The sequence below is a fragment of the Struthio camelus genome, chromosome 24 (assembly GCF_040807025.1).
Source record: "Struthio camelus isolate bStrCam1 chromosome 24, bStrCam1.hap1, whole genome shotgun sequence".
In the NCBI taxonomy this organism is placed as follows: domain Eukaryota; kingdom Metazoa; phylum Chordata; class Aves; order Struthioniformes; family Struthionidae; genus Struthio; species Struthio camelus.
Window position 1 is genome coordinate 2,759,905 of NC_090965.1, and position 20,617 is coordinate 2,780,521.

Here is a 20,617-nt window from a genome sequence, read left to right on the forward strand (position 1 = left end):
AGGGAAGAGTTAGAGACCACCCAGACAGCAAAACAGGGCTCAGGTGGGGATACCTCCAGCAAGAGCATGCAGCCAAGGAACTGCCTACAAGACATGACTATGGAGTATTCTCTTGCACCCCTCCTGGGAAAGTGGCATGCTTGAATACCTCTCTGAAGTGCCTGTACTTCTCCAATGCATGCAGCATGGAGAATAAACAGGAAGAACTAGAAATCTGTGTGTGGTTGCAGGGCCATTATCTTATCGCAATTATGGAGACTTGGTGAGGTAGCTCACATGACTGGGATGTTGTCATGAATGGCTACATGCTTTTTAGGAAAGACAGGCCAGGAAGGCAAGGTTGTGGAGTTGCCCTTTACTTGAGAGAACACCTGGAATGTATGGAGCTCTGCCTCAGGGTGGATGATAAGTGGGTTCAGAGCTCATGGGTAATGATTAAAGGGCAGGCTCACATGGGTGACACTGTTGTGGGGGTTTGCTACAGGCCACCTGATCAGGAGGAGGAAGTCGATGAGGCCTTTTACAGACAGCTGGAAGTAGCCTCATGATCCCAGTCCCCCTGGCTTTCATGGGGGACTTCAACCACCCTGATATCTGCTGGAAGGACAGCACAGCTAGGCACAATCAAGGGGGTTCCTGCAGAGCATCGAGGATAACTTTTTGACACAGGTGGTGGAGGAGCCAACGAGGAGAGAGATGTGCTGCTGGACCTTGTACTAACAAACGAGGAAGAACTGGTTGGAGATGTGAAGGTTGGGGGTAGCCTTGGCTGCAGTGACCACAAGATGGTGGAGTTCAGGATTCTGTGAGGAGGAAGCAGGGCAATAAGTAGGATTGCAACCCTGGACTTGAGGAGAGCTAACTTTGGCCTCTTCAGGGACCTTCTTGGAAGAATCCCATGGGATCAAGCTGTAGAAGAAAGGGTGGTCCAAGAGAGCTGGATAATATTCAAACATCACTTCCTCCAGGCTTCAAGAATGGTGCACCCCTATGAGCAAGAAGTCGAGCAAAGGGGCAGGAGACCTGCATGGATGAGCAAGGAGCTCCTGACAAAACTCCAACAGAAGAAGGAAGTACACAGAATGTGGAAAAGGGGACAGGCCACTTGGGAGGAAGATAGGGATATTGTCAGAGTGTGCAGGGATGCGACAAGGAAGGCTAAGGCCCATTTGGAATGAAATCTGGCAAGGGATGTCAAGGATAACAAGAAGGGCTTCTTCAAATACATCAGTAGCAAAAGGAAGACTAGGGAAAATGTGGGCCCGCTGCTGAATGGGGCGGGTGCCCTGGTGATGAAGGATACAAAGAAGGCAGCGTTACTGAATGCCTTCTTTGCTTCTCTTTACTGCTAAGGCCAGCCCTCAGGAATCCCAGACCCTGGAGATAAGGCAGAAAGACTGGAGAAAGGAAGACTTTCCCTTGGTGGAGGAGGACTGGGTTAGAGATCATTTAGGCAAACTTGACATCCACAAATCCATGGTCCCTGATGGGATGCACCCACGAGTGCTGAGGGAGCTGGTGGATGTCATTGCTAGGCCATTCTCCATCACCTTGGAAAGGGCCTGCAGAACAGGAGAGGTGCCTGAGGCCTGGAAGAAAGCCAATGTCACGCCAGTCTTCCAAAAGGGCCAGAAGGAGAAGCCAGGAAACGACAGGCCTGTCAGCCTCCCCTCCATCCCTGGAAAGGTGATGGAACAGCTCATCCTGGAGGTCCTCACTAAGCATGTGGAAGACAAGAAGGTGATCAGGAGTAGTCAGCATGGATTCACCAAAGGGAAATCATGCTTGACCAACCTGATAGCCTTCTGTGATGGAATGACGGGCTGGGTAGAGGAGGGGAGAGCAGTGGATGTTGTCTCCCTGGACTTCAGCAAGGCTTTTGACACTGTCTCCCATCACATCCTCCTCTGAAGAAAGGCTGCGAGAGCTGGGCCTGTTGAGCCTGGAGAAGAGAAGACTGAGAGGCGATCTCATCGACGTGTATAAGTATGTGAAGGGAGGGTGTCAAGAGGATGGGGCCAGACTCTTCTCCGTGGTGCCCAGCGACAGGACAAGAGGCAACAGGCACAAACTGAAACCCAGGAAGTTCCATCTGAACATGGGGAAAAACTTCTTGACTGTGAGGGTGACTGAGCACTGGCACAGGTTGCCCAGAGAAGTAGTGGAGTCTCCTTCGCTGGAGATACTCAACACCCACCCGGACACGATCCTGAGCAATGTGCTTTAAATGACCCTGCTTGAGCAGGGTGGGGTTGGACTAGCTGATCTCCAGAGATTCCTTCTTGCTTGCATCAGTCCTTTTTGTGCATCCCTCACTAGTCAAAGCCACGCTCTGTCCCTTTGACGCTAGTAGTAATTATGACAGTCCCTCAACCGTTATTTCCCTTTTTATGTCTTCTCCAACCACTCCTTGAAGGTTTTGGAAATAGAAACCTCAGCTATGTGAAACATTCCTTTCTTTTGGCACTTTCCCCGGACCATTTACTATGCTGGGGTCTGTATCTCTTTCTCATCCACAGGAACATGTGCCTGTGATGTCCCAGTTCTTCTAGTAGGAGGGACTAGGTTCAGGACCCAGGCTGTGTCCAGAGTCAGAAATCAGGCTCTATCTAGTGATGCAGTGATACATAAAACCAGTAAACTCACATATGTGGTGCTCCAGGTGGGCAGAGAGAGATGAGAAAGGCTGCCTAATTGTAAATACCCTCAGGATACTGTTCTGCCCTTGTCTGAATCACTACAGCCTGTCAGACAACTGCCCCTGGGATGAGAGGACTGTCACTTACTCTCTCTCCCTCTCCTATTAGGCTGTAATGTAATATCCATGGCCTTCTCTATGCCCTATACTCACTTTCATTTCCAAGAAGTCCTTGTAAGCCTTTCTTGTCTAGTCCAACAGATAGTCAGTCACCTGCTCTCTTTGAAGCTCCTCAATCATTATATCTGCTGCAGTCTCAAAAGTTGAATAAGAAAGCTACCCAGAGGCTAGTTTCCATAGACTCTGCAGAGGTAATCACCCCCGGGAGAAAGATCTCTTACGCAAGTATAAATATGGGACAACTGAGCTGAAAGCACTGGTATTAATCTGGACTAACAGGAAGCACTGCTTCTTCCTCAGTGCTGTTCAAGCCATCAAGAAGTGCACAGTTCCAGAAACTCCACCTAGAAGTGCCCCTAAATCCCTTCACCAGTAATATGTGTGCATTGTAGAGGTCCCTCTCCTGTCACGTCCTCCCAGCTCATTCCCCAGCTCCCATTGCAGCACCTAACTCTCCCCAGGACCTTGCTGCAGGATGCTGGTGCTCCTAGATTCTGGCCTAGCCTGGACTGCGGCTCACCTGCTTGCATCCTACAAGCTTACCTAAGAGACCTGTGTGACAGACATACTGCTTTCCAGCCCCTTCAGTTTTCTCCAGAGAGTGCAAGACAGCTTCAGAAACAAGCATCAGCTGCCTCCATTTTGTTTCAGGCTTTTCTTTTTTTTTTTCTTTAGAGTTTTCTTTTTTTCTAATTTTAGGATGTTGCAGAACAACCAGCTGAGCCGCATCCCTGCAGAGGCACTGAGAGATCTACCAAATCTCCAATCTCTGTAAGTCATTAAAAATCAATGCTGTGAGCTGCAGAGTCCCTTGGGGGCCCTGGGTTCCCAGCATTTGAGTCATTAGTTCCTTTGTCAAGGATGTTCTGTCCCTTCTTCCTTTTCTTTTCCAATTAGAATAAAGATTACTGTCACTTAGTATAGAAGGGAGGAAAGGGTGGTTTTCATGGAGGGAATACTGTCTTGGTACGGATGTTGAAATTACAGCTTCCCGTGTGTGCGTTGTGATGAAAAGACCATCAGAGACAATGAACATTTCAAGGAATACTGGAAAATATCCACCCAGAAGGGGCTCTGTCCTCTCTGTGGTGGACCATGGTAGGGAAGGTATCATCCAGGCAGCACAGAGGATGCTCAGGTCTGTCAGTGTGCAAGCTGCGTTATTTTACCCAGATAGGGGATAGTTATGTGAGGGTATAAATGCTTTAAAATGCTTCCAGGGACCCAGCTGAGGAAGAAGCTGAAGCTGTGATGGTACTTTTCTTCTAGAGTAACTACAGCTGCAGCAGGTTTGTGCTACTGTATTCACTAAAAGTCACACATCACTGAAACAGCTGCAGTTTTCCTGGGTAGAGACCTACTACCAGAGCTCTGTTCATGGCAGTGCCACGGAATTTAGGGTAGATTTGTTCGGTCATCACACAGCTGGAGTAAATAGCTCTGCTAAAACTCGTAAGAGCATCCTGAATTGGTTTTCATGCTGAAAATTGAGGACCCTGACTCATTTACTAGCCCTCCACTGAACCCACCTCGTTCCTTGTCATCCCTCTTATACTGGGCTGTCCAAAACTGGGCACAGTTCTCCATGTGTGGCCTTCCCAGCACAAAGGAGATTTTGTAAACATTAATTCGAATATTAATTTGCAATGGGAATGTTGTCCATTCAGAATATGAACGTTCTTGCTGCCAGGAGAAATTTGGAACATTTGTTGCTGCAACATCATTGGCAAATGGTTGCAGCTGTTATTAAAATGTATTGATATCAGTCTTTCAAAGATGGAGAAGATGGAAAGAAAGTCACGATCCTCCACTCTAAGGTTTCAGAGATTAGGTTGATTTCCAAGTGATTTGAGACCCCTCAGATGGGAAGTGTGACATGGAAGGTGTCACTGCAGTGGGGCTGCCCCAGCAATGCCCCTTTCACCCCTCAGCCTGTCTCTCCTCTGCCCATGAAGAGCATCAGCCAGCCAGTGCCATCAGAGCCCACGGATTGAAAGAACTCAATTTTGCATGACTCTGCAGTTTCCTCTTCATTTCAACCACCTGCAGGCAGCCACTGTTGCTTAGGCCCCTACCCTAGGGAACACACCACTGATGACCACAGCAAGTGCTGAGAGGTCACAGGCTCCATCCCCTCTCCCAACAGCCCCCACTGAAACACATCATACCACCATCATACATAAAGAATGCAGAACAGTTCAACAAGCTACTCACAGCACATTTGGGGTTCATTTAAGGCTCAGGGTGGAAGTAAAGCTTGTATTGGATCAACACAGCAAACATATGCTGAGGTACTGCAGGGTGAGCTGCCAGAGCCTTATCTGTGGCACTCAGGGATGTGAGGAGAGCATTGCTGAATCTGAATGAGCTTGAATAGAGCCTTCTGAGTTTGCCCAAAGAGGTGCCTGCTCTTAGTGCACTTTGAGGCCAGTGGCTCTCCCAAGTGTCCTGGGTGAAGAAGGCATGCTCAGGCAAGCTGGGATCTAGTATTCTTCCTGTAGAGACTGAACAGTAGGAGAAAATTTCAAGATGAAATAGGCTGCTTCAGACAGCTGGAGGGAGACTAGGCTTAGAATAAAATCAGAAGACTGTGTATCAGGACATGTCTGGTTAGGACATGCCTAATGCCCTTTATATCAGGGCTAGTTTTAGCAGATCCACAAAAGCAGGGGCAAGAGAGGTTCCTACAAAACAGTCGTATCTCCTCTGAGGCTGGAGTGCACTACCCCAGCCAGTACCTTCTCAGCAGGGCCCCTGGCACATCCTCCCTTCAAGGAACTGATGCAACTAAGCAGGGATCTTCCTTTCTCTGGCACCCTTGTCATTTTTGAAACAATCTGTCTGCGTTTCTATTTCCCTCTTAAAGCTTACCTCAGCCCCTCACTGCTGGTAGTTTAGCCAGGCCTTTCTTTCTGGCAGTATCCAAGCCCCCCTGCCCCGTTCCTCTGGACTTCTTCACTCCTCCTTTCCTGGTTATCCATTTTCAGCAAGGTACCAGCCTTTATCGCCCTGACCAGGGCTGCCTTTCCTGAGCCTTCCCCAGCTCCACCTCTGAGACTTGGGCTCCCTCTCCAGCCTCTTATCAGCCCCAAATTCCTGCTCCAGACACAAACTGGGTATAGGAGTGGCCAAACCAATGACATCCCACTCCTGTCCTTCTTAACATCTCCTCCTCTCCCAGGATTCTCTGATTTATATCTGACTACAGAAAAAAATAAGAAAAAAATATTTGAAATATTTGCCAGACTTGAGAAGATCTGGGTTCAGATTACTGGGGGGGAGGAAGGGGGGAGGGAGCCCTTCTAACCCTGCACCAATCCTGAAGGACTGCTCCATCTAATTCTCCTGACTATAACAGCTGGGCCCACAACTTATCCACCAGCTACTAGGCACAGCAAGAGAAAGTAAGTACAAAGGGAAGGTTCTCATTGGGAAAACAAGTGTTTCATTGGATGGAGCTTAAAATGGGTTCCCCCTCCCCCCCCCCCATCTAATTTTCACATGAAAAGCCAGGAGCTTTTTCCAGCTGTCGCCTCTAAGTAGCTCAGAGACCTCCTGTGGCTTCTGTGACTCTGCATCTCATGCAGATACTGCCATCCAGGAGAATGAGTCGAGCTGGCTGTGAGTCGAGCTGGCTGCAAGGCCTTTCCCTAGAGGAAGCATGTTCATGCCATGAAAGTAAATGAATCGAGTGAAAGCTGAGAGAACAGAGAAATCCCGGTGTGAGATTCAGCCACATTAAGTGAGCTTTGCTCTGAGCTCTGGGCTTACTGTAGAGCCACCACACCAAAGCCCATCAGCTACCTACCACTGTCTGAGCTAGACTGAAGTAGCCAGGCCTTCTCTGCAGTAGGACAGTATCTGAAAGAGACCTGGATACATATTCTACACATCAAAGTGATACTGCAAGTATTGGAGCTGTCAGATCATTTGAAAGGCATACACAGCTTGTGCACTGGCTCCTGTCTCCAGACTTTGGTCAGAGAGGTGACTGTGTTCCTAGTTCTGCTGCCTAGAGGCAGGAGCTCAAGGAAAGAGCTGATCCTGTAGTGCTTTGGGTTACATTCAACTTTCTAGCCGACAGCTAGTTCACAGCCCTTGTAACCATCAAAGCCAGCAGAGCTGTGCCGTCAGTCTGGGTAATTCTGTTACAGTACAGTCCACATTGTGGAACATGCACCCCAGCTGGAGAGCTAATCTGAAAGGCTTTTAGCACATTATTAGAAAGTCCTATTTGAAAGCGTGGATGACATGAGCAGAAAAATATGATGATTTATACTTTCTCACTCTTTACACAGAAACTGTACAACAGGAAAGCCTTGATCATAATGTAGATCCAACAACCATGTCTGGTAATGAAACCCAGCATTGCTATAAGGGATAGCCCTGCTCTGCATGGACCTGGACATTTTTGAAGGCCCATACCATGCACTGTGAGGGGCCTGCACCACTCTCACACTGGTGAATTCATGACCTGCTGGGTCTCCATCCTGTGCTGCTTCCCAATGGGAGAAGCCAAAACTTGCAGAATCTTGCAATTCCCCTTCCAGCTCACATTTAAAGTAGAAATGCTGTTCTGTAGCCATCTTTTCCTTCTCACTCCATTCCAATGGGGAAATACTCCGTTAAGATAAATAAGACCTGATTTTAGATGGATAAGTGGCTCAGTATGGACTGTCATTGTGTCTTAGAGCAGGTATAGAACAAAGATGTGTGCTGATCCTCAGTATAAACCATATCCATGATCCATGGATAGCCATGATCCAGCCACACAGAATGATGCGTGCCGATCCCCAGGAACAACGTCTGTGCTGGTTAACTTATGGACCCTTGTGCAGCTGTATGGAAAGGGCATGTCCTGGTCCAGTGTCCCGTCCCAGGAGGGAGTCAGGGGGGCATTGGAGGAGCACGGTTTCCCTGACCCCGTGCTTTTGTCCCTGACGACGGCTGTGCAGCAGCCTATGGTGGGAGGTCACTGATGCTGCTCTGCTAAGGCGAGGCTACGGTCCTAAGTGATTTCACTCTTATGAGCCCAAGGGTTCTAAGAGATTTCGCTCTAAGTGATACAGCCTCGCCACCTCTTCTTTCTTCTCGCCACTCTTCTACCTTCCTCTCCTTCTTCTGTCACCACTGCCAACTCCAACTGTCTGCCACGGCCCCAGCAGCCACCTTTTATAGTCCGGACCCAATCGTGGGCGAAGTCATATGAGGCCTTTTTTCTGCCCACTGATAGGTGGTTTTTGGATCCTCTCACGGGTTGGTGGTCCAAATCTGATTCCTTCCTTTGAATATTCTAGAGTGTTCTTTTGATTGACAGTGGCAGCTACCTGTGGCATGTGCTATTTTTCCAGGGTGAGAATTCTGTCAGGATTCAGCTAACTGGGGAGGGGTCACACAGAAGTCAATTTCTATTAACTTAATAGATATTTATCTAACAGGGCCCCTAAAACCATAACACTGGCCTTCCTCAGTGGGCATCATGTTGGATCTTCTGATGCAAAGCCAGCTTGGGTCCCCAGTAGCTGTGTGGCTTGTGACTGAACTCCACCCTCTCCCCTTCAGCTCCTTGTCCAGCAAAGGAGGATCTGTCCTTGTGCAAAGAGCCTTCTCAAAGCTGCTAACCCATGTTCACAGAACAGATGCCATGCCAAAAAACTGACTTAAGACTCAGACAAGTTGGTGTGAGATGGGAGGGTCAGGAGGTCCCACTGTGGATGCTCTCCCAGGAGATGTTCCCATTGCCCTACCCCCCTATGCCTTTACTAACCCAGGAAGAGGTACTCTTTAGTTTTGGCAAATAACATTTCAAAGCAACAGGGCTTCCTCCTGTAAACTCTAGCACAAATGCTGGGAAGACTGGCAAACCAGCTAGAGGTGTTCCAGTCATTCAGCATAAATCTATGCCAACAGCATTTGTAGGTCTAGGAGACCTGTTCTCCATCACTTCATGTGCTGACCTGAAGCTTGGTTGCTGCTGTGTTTTACATACAATGTGCCATCTAGTATTACTTGCCAGGGACTGTGTATGGCCACTCGTCCTCCCATCATGAAGCACCCAGTACAGGGGTTGAGCAATTCCTGACCAGAGGTCTTTATGGCCCAGTCTACCCCATGGATGCAAGCCAGTCTGAGGAGGCAAACGTCAAAACTTCATGTCAGAGAAGGCAGGAACATCATCAACTCCTGCCCAGCTCACTTCCTGCCATTTCCAGCATCAGTAGCCATCTGTTACTGTGGTAAAGCAATACTTGCCCAAAGATATTCTGCTCTGCTCTCGCTTAGTGAAGCCTTATTTCTCTCTTTCTCCTATGGGGTGCCTGTATTTACCTCCCATTGTCCTCTCTTCCTGATGATTTCTTCCTCCACAGCAGTGAGATCCCAGTCTTCTCCACGGTTGTCTCTCCCCGGGGGTAAAGTCTCCCACCTCGTCCACATCCGATATACCTGCCCTCACAAACACCCATCATCACAGCTCTTCTGAAGCTGCAGCCATGTCTGTGGGGCCAGAGTCAGGCCTGCCCTGCTCAGTGTCAGCTGCAGGATATAGATGCATCACTCCATGGAGCCTGAGGTGTCAGGTAGGAGACCTTGGCAGAGATCTTTAGATTATTACAAAGAGGAACTTGGATTTTAAAATAAGATAATACAAAGCTCTGCAGACTGAACCTCCTATCAAGTGTTAGAGAGATGCTTCCCAGGCAGACTTGCTTTACCTGGGAAGCATGTTGGGAAGCCCAATGGGGAGAATTAGAGAGAACATGGCAATGCTCTAATGGCAACGCTCTGAGCCCTGGAAGGGGTGCCAAGGCTTTACGTAATGCTCTGATCCACTTGTGATCCCCTGGCAGAGTATCTGGTTACCAGTGGTTTATAGGTGCAGTAACAGCATACCATGTGTGCTCTGGAAGAGTCGTGTGTCGGTCTAATTAACGACTTTGTGGTTTGTGAGCACTTACCTAAAGCAGATGGGCTCTGTGTCTGTTCCTTTGCCAGGCAAAAGGAGTCCAAGGTATTTCAAAGTGAGCAGGTGCTATAAATTATAATTACCAGGCTTGCAGAGGTAGAGAAAGCAAAGAGAAAAGAACCCTGATGGATTAAAAGATCAAGATAAAGTCTTGGTTTTTCTTTCTCAAATATGGAAAGTGATGAGAATGGCTGGCTCCTTCTGGAGTTTCTCGCAGATCAGCACTTTAGAAAGGTACTTAGCATGTGGCTGGCTCAGCTGGAGTGGCTGTTACCTACAGCAATTGGGGAGGAAAGGGGGATTAGGGCTAGCCAGAGGGGCGTTACAGATTTTCCAGTATGGGTGGCTCTGTTGTAGCTTCTCTCATCTGATTTTGATTCCATAGGTTGCCAGGAGGAGATTTTTAAGTGGCCCGGTGCAGCTTCCAAAGCTGCTGTTGGGCAATACCAGACTGTGTTTTCAGCATGGTGATCTGATTTCTGGCCTATAGCCATAATCCTGGAGCTGTGTGCATTTCTCCAGGTTTCAGACCTTCTGAACTGCTGGGATTGCAGGAGACCTTGGGCATCCCTTGTACAGTAGCAGGTTCACTGAACCAGTAAGACAGAGCAGCACAAGCACAAGCACAGCTCCCAGAAGTCACTTTTGTCCCTGCTGCACAAAGGAATCCACTTGTTATGTCTTACTCTGTGGTAGTTCATCTATCCTCCCAGAGAACCTTATTGCTGCACCTCACCTTATGGACGCCCCAAGCAGCCAGGGGTTAGAGTATGGGCAGAGCTGGCACGGAGATGCTAATACATGTGAAGTCATCTAACCGCCCCCCCCAATGAAATACCATCAGTGTGGGAGTCTTCATCTGCTTGAGCTGCTTCATAGCTCATGTCTATGAATCTAAGCAATACCCTTTAGTCATGAGATAGAAATAGATGCTTTGGGGGTGAAGTTCACCTCCAGACTCAGACACCTACCTTAGGAGATGAATCACTCATAGCAGCACCCATTCCTCTCTGTTCACAGCAAAGAAGTGCACACAGTCCAAAAGGAGACATGGAGACATAGCTGAGACAACTCCTAGCTGTGGTACCCACTTATGTGTCAAGCCTAGTTAGGGCTCATTAAGTCCTCACCACCTGAAGCATGGCATGTGGATCAGTGTTTACTGTGGCTGCAGCGCATCACCTGGCCTGCATGCTCAGGGACTCCCCGGAAACATCCAAACATCTGGTAACCCTGATCCAGAGGAGAGACAGTGTGTGAATCATTGTCCATCAGCACTAAACTTTGTGATAAGAAGAAACTGGAAGCCTAGTGTCTTGGCTAAAGGTCCTCAAAGCCCATTCAGTCCAGGAAAGCCATTTTCAGATATTGCTGCACAGTCCAAGTGGTTAGCAACAGCCAAGGCCTTGGACCGGCCTTAACTGTGGGATTTTCCCCCAGCTGTCTCTGCTTCTGGCAGCCCCTAGCACACAGAGCCCATGCCCTGCCTCACCCTTGCATTTGCAAGTTCAGAGATCAGTTGTGACACAGCTTAACTCTGGCCCAACATGAAATGGTTTTCAAGCACTTTTAGACAGACCTCACCACTGCATTCACCTCATCTTCTGCCCCTCCAAGTCCTTCCTATTTCTCAGTCAGCCCCCATCCCATCCCTGCCATGTTCCCTCTCAGCAATAGCAGCAGTGGCACTTCCTTTCATGAAGAGTGAATCCTAAAGATCCTGCACCAAGGGTGGAGGTGTTCCTGCCTCCTTTCCCCATTGTACTTTGGGTTTTGCTTTGTCTCCCCAGCAAGATGCAACATAATGCTGGGAAATGCTGGCTTTGATCCTCGAGGACACAGGGCTACATAGTTAGCCCTGTGTCCAAAAAGGGTTAACTGGCTCTGCTGTTGAGCTTGACAGCATGTTTTCAAAAGCAAAGCAGCTCCAAGGAAAACCTATGACTGTCTTTGCATCTGCCTTCTGTCACTTTGCAATGCTTCAGCATTGCAGCATGTAAGGATCTGGAGTGAATTTTTCCCCTGGGCTCTCTATCACGCTTTCCATGTTTCTAGTGCTTCCTTTAGACTCAGGTCTCACACGGGCAATGCCATCAGCTAGTTTCTTGCATGGCTTCCTTGCAAGGCAAGTCTAAATCTCCCCAGATCATGCCCCTGAACACCAGCACACTGTTTTGTTTCCATTGAGTTCTGAGGAGTGGAAATGCCTGCAAGGGAAGCAACTGCAGCTAAGCGAGAGTTCTTCCCTCAAGACAGCATGTGTTAGCCACCTAGAACAAATCATTTCCCACAACCTGATGGCTAATGCAGCCCAGCACACAGTTAGCCATCGTCACTGCAAGCAGGTACAGAGAGTGGCCAATGGCCCAATAGGTCCTACTCCTTAGAAATCTGTCCTTGCTCTCACTTTTATCCTCCTTCATCCCTCACAGTCTTTGTTCATTGCCTCCCTCTGAAATGCTTACAGAACTCACTCACCACTTTGGCCAAATCTGTTGTTCCCAGCTGAAGTCAGCCTTGACCTCCTGGAGGAGGATTCCAACCCTATCCATTTTGGTCCTTTTAACATCATCTTCCATTTCATATGCTTACATGACAGCAATATCCATTCTCTTTACATCTGTCCTGCAGAAGGTATCAATGCCTTCATATGCTGATGGGATACAACCTGAAGGGACAAACTGTGTCATATACATTGTTCTTAAAAATATTGCAAACATTTCAATGTTTTCTGCAAATATCATTTCCTCTGACATTGTGATCTGACTCCATTGACTTCACTTAAGTCATAATCTCTTAGCATTAAATCAACCTCTCATGGACGCTTCCTGCACAGAGGTTTATTTTGCCTCTTACTAAAATAATCCAGTTTTTCCACCACTTGTTGTGCCATTTTTCTGGTATCTTTAGCAGGGACCTTTTAGAGTTTTATGCATTAAAGACTCCTTCAGCCCTTACCCCTCAAGGCAGGTAATTATTTTTATACCGTATGGCTGGAGATTAAAATGCAAAGAATGACTTACAGCAATTTGCAAACGTGGACTTTGATGTAGACAAAGAGGAAAGCTCTTCCCACCAGATCAGACTCTCAGAAGCATATAAATTCTTATGATAGATGGAAGAAAAAAAATCACTTTGGAATCAGCATGGCCTGAAGAGCTCAGTCAAGTCATTCCTCGTTTCAGATCTTTGATCTATTTGAGATTTGACAGTTCACTGTTAACAGTAATATTGTTCTCTATAAATCACATGTGATGCAATAAGATTTTTAAAAGGTGTTGTTTCCATCGGCTGTTTACAGGATAAAAACTGTGGAGAAAATAGGAATCTAGGAAATCAGTATGACATAACAGTGACTCACAATGTGTCGGCATAGCAGTTGTCTTGTGGCAAGGCCACCTCAGTCCTGTAACATGATTTATTGGCCACAGGCTTTGTGGAGCACAATGGAAAAAAGATCAAGGAGGAGCAAGCAGGTGGTTCTTAGCTGAGACTCACAAGATAAACTGAAGCAAATCAACTATATTTACTTTCTTGACGATCTCTGCCACTCAGAGCACAGGTCCTTCAATTTCTCCTGTGATAGACCACTTTCAAGCAGAAAGGATGATTCTACTAGAAAATGAGAGCCCAGAACAAGCGTCACAGAACAAACAGTGAGCAAAAGAAGTTCCTTCCACTCCAGAGGTCATTGGCTGCTTAAAACCTTCCTGCCCCATCTCTGAAATCCTCTTTTGTCCCTCGAGCCAGCTCTTCTCAGCAGCTGACTTTGGAGAGGAACATAACTAAGTTAGTAGAGGTTTTGTTTTTAGGAGAGGTCTGGTCTCCATTTTAGCATTTAACTGTTTAATGGTATTTCTATAATGAAGAAAGTCTAGGAGGAGCCAATAAATAGATGCCTACCACAGATGGTAAACTCAAGACTCAAAGGCCAAGTATACGCTGCAGTTGTACATATCAAACACGTCTGGATGTACTTCAGCTAATGACATAGCTGTGGTGTGGTGAGTCCTTGCTGAAGCCTGGCTGTTTTTAGTATTTCTTGTTAGCTGTATGGAAGCATTAGACTGTCTGCCTCCACGTGTTGTGATCATTCCTCCCAGACCTAGTGTGCACAATTTGAGATTCACCTGAAAAGGACAAGGTGGCCCCTGTAGCTTGTGTAGTTGAGTTGGTGCATAGGTAGTAAGGAAATGTTACACATGTGCTTCTTTTGTTTGGTTTGAGATGGACTGACGTCCCTGGAAGGGACTGGGACTCTCTGTGCTCTATAGGCACATCTCATAATTTAGTTCATGAATGATAAACCAGATTCAGATGAGTCACTGCTTTCTAACACAGACTTTGAGCAGAACAGATTTTTCTGTTTGTGTGTGCCACAGGCTGTCATCCAACCTGCCACTCACTAGTTCTTTTCTCCCTTTCACCCAGTGCATGATAAGTCTGAACTGTCATTAACAGAGTTGTGATTGCCACCAGGACTGGCAGCAATAATTTGGCAGTAGCAGACTAGGACTGAGGAGAAAAAGCAACCTCAGAATACAAGACTAGCTTAAGATCTCAATTTTGTAGTTGTTCCTGTGCTTACACTGGTCTGATCCAAATCCCTGGCCTGAATTCAAGAGTATTCCAAACTGGGAAACAAAGTGTATAGCTGGACCTTATTTCTTATTCTAATAGCTTTCTTTGCCATTCAGCCTGTTTCCTCCTGCTGCCATGTTCTTGGATTGTCCCACAGTATCATTCAGGAGCGCTAGCATTTTTACTATGACCATGAACAGTGCTGCAGTTTCAGAAGCCATTGACAAATCTGTTCGGCAGCATGTGCATCACTCTCTTTTATAGGGCTAAAACTGGCTTCATCACTGCATTCTTGGTGGGACCCAGCAAGCAGCTTCACCGCCTCCTTTTGCAGTCCTCAAGGAACAGCAGCATGATCAGCCACACTGGCATTTGGCATTTCAGTAGCACAAATTGGGTTGGATTTGTAGCTGGGAGGCCAAGTGGCTGTGGCTGGGAGGCTGGTGCCTTTGCAGTGGTGCTATAACTAGAATGCTGGATCCTGCCCTCATGATGGGAGATCCTAAGATAACATCAGGAAGGAAATCCATTTATTCTGAGTCATCTCCCATGGCCTCTCCACACAGTCATCCTTCCCTTCAGGTAAGCTCCTGCTGTGCCCACATCTTCCTCGGGTAGACCAGGTAGATTTGTCTTCTCTGACCGTAGCTATCTAGATATCAATCACCTCTGCTAGTCATCAGTGTAAAATGATCAGCATCTCTGAAGGGTGTTTCATCCTTTATCTTAGAGACCTGTGGCAGGGAGAGGAACCACTCTCTGGAGGGGTCTGTTTTTCTCTGCTGGCTGTGGAGAGACCCTATATAACTGGCTCCAACTTCTATATGGATAATGCTTGGTGAGATGAGCTTTTGCTACTCTTGGAATGCAAAAAAATGCCCCTCCACATACACGAGTGCAGGAGCATACACACACACACACACACACACACACACACACGCACGCACACTTTTATCTGGCAAGAGCAGATCACTGCACTTTTCTGAAGGGAAGGTTTAGAGACCACACACTATCTGTTGAACTTACCAACCCCAAGGAACACTTTTGTTTAGCAGTGACCCCATACATCCCCCCTTCCTCCATTAGTCCATCATGTGTTAAGCCCTAGCTCTGAGCAATGAGATATTATAAAGTTCCTGTAAAGGAAATGTCAAAATGCCCCATGCTTGTGAGTGTCTGTTCTATAAAATAATCCCTGTCCTCATCTCCCAGGAAAAGTGTCATGTTGTTTATCAGGCTAACAGCTCAAAGTTCAGTCACTATAACTTTTTTTCTTGTGCAGCAAAACTGGCAAATAACACTGAAAAATAAATGTCTGGCAAAATTGCTATCTGTGACCAAGAATGGTGCAAGGACATATAGAAACTCTCCTCACGACTGCATTGGATGCCCTACCTGTGTACACAGTATGTAAAAAGTGACAGTTAGTTACATCTCTTGACAGCATTTGAGATTCTGCCCTAGAAAGGGTAGAGAACAGGCGATTTATCTCCCATTTATTTTGAATTGTGCCATCCTGTTCATCTTTTAATTCTGCTGGTATTCCTCTGAGTCATTTCTTCTCTTGAGACTTCACTTTCTAACTTTCCATTTGTGATTAGACCCTCTTGGAACAATACAAATGAAGTGTACTGCAGCACAGCATGACTAGGTGATGGTGAGTGACACCTTTGCCATGTTCCAGCACATTTGGGACTCACCAGTTGTGCTTCTCAGCAAAGAGGTCACAGCACTGGTTGGCAGGCTTGAGCTGTATTTCTCTAGCTTCTTGGCAGAGGTTATATCTACTGCTATGACCGTCATGTACAGTAGTCATCTCCAAAGTAGTTTGTATGCATGACTGCTAGCAATCTAGTGTGGCAACCAGGAGCTCCATTTGGATAAATATTCAAGAGATTAGTTACACTAGGCTGAAATTGGTGGTCCCTTGTCTATCGTGCTCCTAGCTTTCTCTGCCCACGCTTCAGTGACTACAGTATCTACCTTTCAACAAGCAACCATCCCTCAAAAGAGACCTTGACGAGCTCAGAAATTTAATTCAATCTGCACACATTTCTCATAAGCTCTGCCAGCTCTCAGACTGTTATTCAGACTATAATAGCTTTCAGAAAAAGGCACAAGCCATCTTGACTGCCTTGCCAGTGCCTAGAACATTGTAGACACTAAAGAAATAATAATTACAGCTCACATCCACACTTCACATACACACGCTCTTGGGTATGAGTCATATAGAAAGCTTCAATATATTTTATATTACCCTTTATCATGGGGGCTCATGAACCTTAACTCACTCACTTATATACATAAGTAGCCAGGGCATGTTACGTTTCCCTACTGATGACTTAATACAGAAGACGGACAATGGGTCCCCGATGTTACATACAGTAGATGTGTCAGTGCAAAAATAAGATGGGTCCCAGATGTTATTGCATACATTGAATGTGTAAGCACTCCTCATGAACTACAGAAAAGATCCAGGTAAACTGGAGATAGGAAGGCAAGTAAGATATGAACAATATTTTTAAACTGACACCATCTATGTAACATTTAGTCATCTATGTACTACATAGCCATGGCCCCAAATTTGCTCTCATCTTTAATTTTCTGCATCTTTCATAACTCTGTGAACTTCAATGGACCATGAACCAACAATGTGCCCTTGTGGCCAAGAAGGCCAATGGTATCCTGAGCTGCATTAGGAAGAGTGTTGCCAGCAGACTGAGGGAGGTAATACTTCCCCTCTACTCAGCCCTGGTGAGGACACACCTGGAGTAGTCATGTCTGCAGTACGAGAGAGATATAGAGCTACCGGAGTGAGTCCAGTGAAGGGCTACTAAGATGACTAAGGGACTAGAGCATCGGTCATACGAGGAAAGGCTGAGGAAGCTGGGCCTGTTCAGCCTGGAGAAGAGAAGACTGAGGAGGGATCTTATGAATGCATATAAAAATCTGAAGGGAGGCTGTAAGGAGGATGGGGACAGACTCTTTTCAGTGGTACCCAGTGACAAGACACAACAGGCACAAACTGAAACATAGAAAGTTACATCTGAAAATAAGAAAAACTTCCTTATTACGAAGGTGATAGAGCACTGGAACAGGTTGCTTGGAGATACTCAAAAGCTGCCAGGGCAGGGTCCTGGGCAACGTGTTCTAGGTGACACTGCTTGAGCAGGGGGCTTGGACCAGATGATCTCCAGAGGTCCCTTCCAACCTCAAACGTTCTGTGTTTCTGTGATTCAAGGCATTGCTCCCGTAGCAAGGAAAATTGGAGTCAGTCTAGTGAAACTCAGGGGTGAAAGCTGATGCCACAGAACTGTGTTATCTTTTAGTGTAAAGCATAAGAATCACTAGCTATCTTGGCAGTATAAACGGTAAGTTAATTTTTAGCCAAGCAATGTGATGTGCATGAAGAAAATTTTAGGGGCAGCTAAAGCCAGCTCTGTGTATCACAGGGTCCACTAGTCATGATATCTTTAGCAAGAAGAGCTCGATGTAGTGGTCTTTGAGGACTCTTCTAGTCCAGGCTGTTGATGGTCCGAGTGTTTGATCTCCTAACAGGCATCCACAGTGCTAATTTCCGAAGGAAGGCGGCACCCCTCATAGTACCTTGCAAGGTGGGGTAAGTGAAGTAAAGCTAGTATTTCCTTTGTACAGAGGAAGAAGAAGGCAAAGAAAAGCTAAGCAACTTGTCCAGGGCCACAATGAGTCTGTGGCAGAGCAGGGGACACTGGACAGCTAGGCCCAGATCCCAGTCAAGCAGCCTAAGCCCTGTTCTCATGACTGAGTGTTATACCTATTAAGCAGCACAACCAGGCAGAGCACAACAGTTTTCCAGTGCCCTACAGTTGTAGTGTGGCTTGAAAGCTAATGTGCCTTGCCATTGGAGCAGCCCTTCAGCAACAGTCAGGGAACATGGGACAACACTTCCACAGACCCCTGTGTCATCTCTAGAGGGCTCATGGCTGCCATATGGTTTAAAACAGTCTATGAACTTGTGGAAGGGCCAAGCCCAGAGAGCCTCAGGCTTGGGTGAGCACAGAGGGCTGTTGTGCACCCCTCTCTGGGACATTCTCTGGCCATCTCTGGGTCACACACATTTAGTGAGAAGTGATGCACTACAAGGGTTACCATCAAGGCTCTCAGCAAACACCCAATTATTCTCCTCAAGAGTCCAGAAGCTATGAGTGTGAGGGTTATTTCACATCTAAAACAAAGCTGGCTGCACTGGCAGGTTGCAGGGGATGCTTTGGGTGCTCACCTAACATGAGGAGGCTCTCACATACACCAGGGTGCAGTTTAGCACATGAACCAGAGGAGGCCCCAACCCATATATTCATCAAATATAAATTATCATCAGTTTAGTTTAATGACTGCCTAAGTCAAAGACAACAGTATGGGCATTTGGAGCCCTATCTCCACCAGGGTTGTACCTCTATGTCAAACCACATATGAGAGCTCATAGCGCAAGGCCAAACTAGTATCTATCTGTAATACCCCTGCAGGTCCCCACTGCCAGACAGTGACCTTGTGATGCATCTATTCTGGCTCTGATCTCAGTGCATGCGAGGTGGGAGCTGGCTCTCATATCCCAGCACATGGTTGACTCAGGGGTTCTCTCAGGCTGCAGTGACCTTTGTCTTGCTGGATGAGCTCAGAACAAGTCAGACCCCCCCCTTTTCAGTAGTATGTCCTGAAACAGTCAGGGAGTTTCACCACACTGGGGTTTGTGACCATGTTACCCCCTTGTTTTTTATACCTGAATATTTCTCCTCTTTCCAGTTGCTCCCAGCTGTCCACCTAAACCTGATCTCATCTTTCTCTGCCTTCCATACTACCCTTGTATCCATATAACAAAATACCAGCCCTCATTGTTCAGCTACTTGTCCTGCTAACCTAGTCCCCTTGGCTTGATCTTTGTATGTTGCCCGCGTCCCACTTCACTCCCCAAGAGTCTCTGAATTCTCCCCTTGCATCTACAGCCTTCCCTGCAGGCCAGGAAAGACGGCCTGTGGTGCTCCCTGTAACTTACAGAGAATTGGGCATCCTAAGCATAATTTGCCAGTATAGCTGCCCCACCACCTGTGGCTTCATCTCTTCTCTGAGCTATCCTAGGTCTGCCTATTTGTCCTGCTATGTGCATGACTTTGGTCTTCAGCCCATACCCAAGCTATGGCTCTCAAAGTGCTGAGCACAAGCCCACACCAGCCCAGCTTCACAAGATAAGCATTAGTAGCAAACTGAGGAACTTAGTGCTCACACATGGTCAAATTACAAGTGGTCTGGTAAACAGTGGGGTTATAACACAGCAAAATCCAAACTTTTCCCAAATGCAAAGTCTTAAAGGCCATTAACCAGCAGCAACAGCGGCCAGTCAGAGGTACAGGTTTGCTGCAGGTGGAGTAGTGGGTGGATCCCTGTTAACAGAGCTCTTGCAGGTCTTGTTTGAGGGCTGCGAGCTCTCTTGTGGCAGGGGCAGAGAGCCCAGGTGTTGAAGTAGGCCTGCAAGGCAACATTTTCCCTATTCAATAACATGTCATTTCTGCTATAGTGACTGCAGCATAGTATGATCACAAGGTCATGAAAGGTAGAGCAGAAACTTGAACCTAGGTCTCCCAGCTTCCAGGCTAGCACTGTCCCTGGCTGCCGTTCTCCTATCCCATTCAATACCAGCTGAAGGAAGAAGCCCTTGCTCCCCAGCTAGGTTACTCTGGAAGGCTCAGGGACCCAGAAGCCCATGCCTTTGTGTGTCCAGACCTTGCCAGGTGCTGTGCCTGACAGAGAGACAGCTGAATGCTTGCACTGTCACACACACAAGGAGCTGGCTTATGGAGGAGAGTGGCAGAAGGGGAGACAGTCTGGCAGCACTGAGTGTTTCTGAGCAGGGTGTTTTGCACAGCTCTGTAGTCAGCCTCCCTTGTTGTACCCTCAATTCCTTGTGCTGAGAATTTCCTGGGAGCTCACAAGCCAGGTATTGACTCAATCAGTGTGTCTGGGAGTTTTGCCTGAAAACAGAACTGAGGTGTTGGCCCCAGTCATTAGTAAGTTATCAGAGAAGTTTAGCTGCAGTGACATCACCTCCTTCTCATGTTACTACAAGGAACTTATATCCTATTATGGGACAGGAGGTAACTCAGTCGAGCCTTTCAAGATAAACTCAGACAGGAAGAGAGACGTGATTGCCTGAAGGCACCAATTAGACATTTCTGGTGAGATCAGCTCTGTTCAGCAGTCACACATGCACAGTGGGGCCAGAA

The 20,617-nt window shown here is 47.1% G+C and overlaps 1 protein-coding gene across 1 annotated transcript in view; it reads left to right on the forward strand.

Moving 5' to 3' along the window:
- Window positions 1–20,617, forward strand: part of LGR6 (leucine rich repeat containing G protein-coupled receptor 6) — a 156,598-nt gene that overhangs the window by 77,333 nt on the left and 58,648 nt on the right. The window contains exon 4 of the mRNA XM_068918509.1: window positions 3,518–3,589. Within this exon, the coding sequence (XP_068774610.1) occupies window positions 3,518–3,589 (72 nt within the window). The remainder of the gene's footprint in view (window positions 1–3,517; window positions 3,590–20,617) is intronic.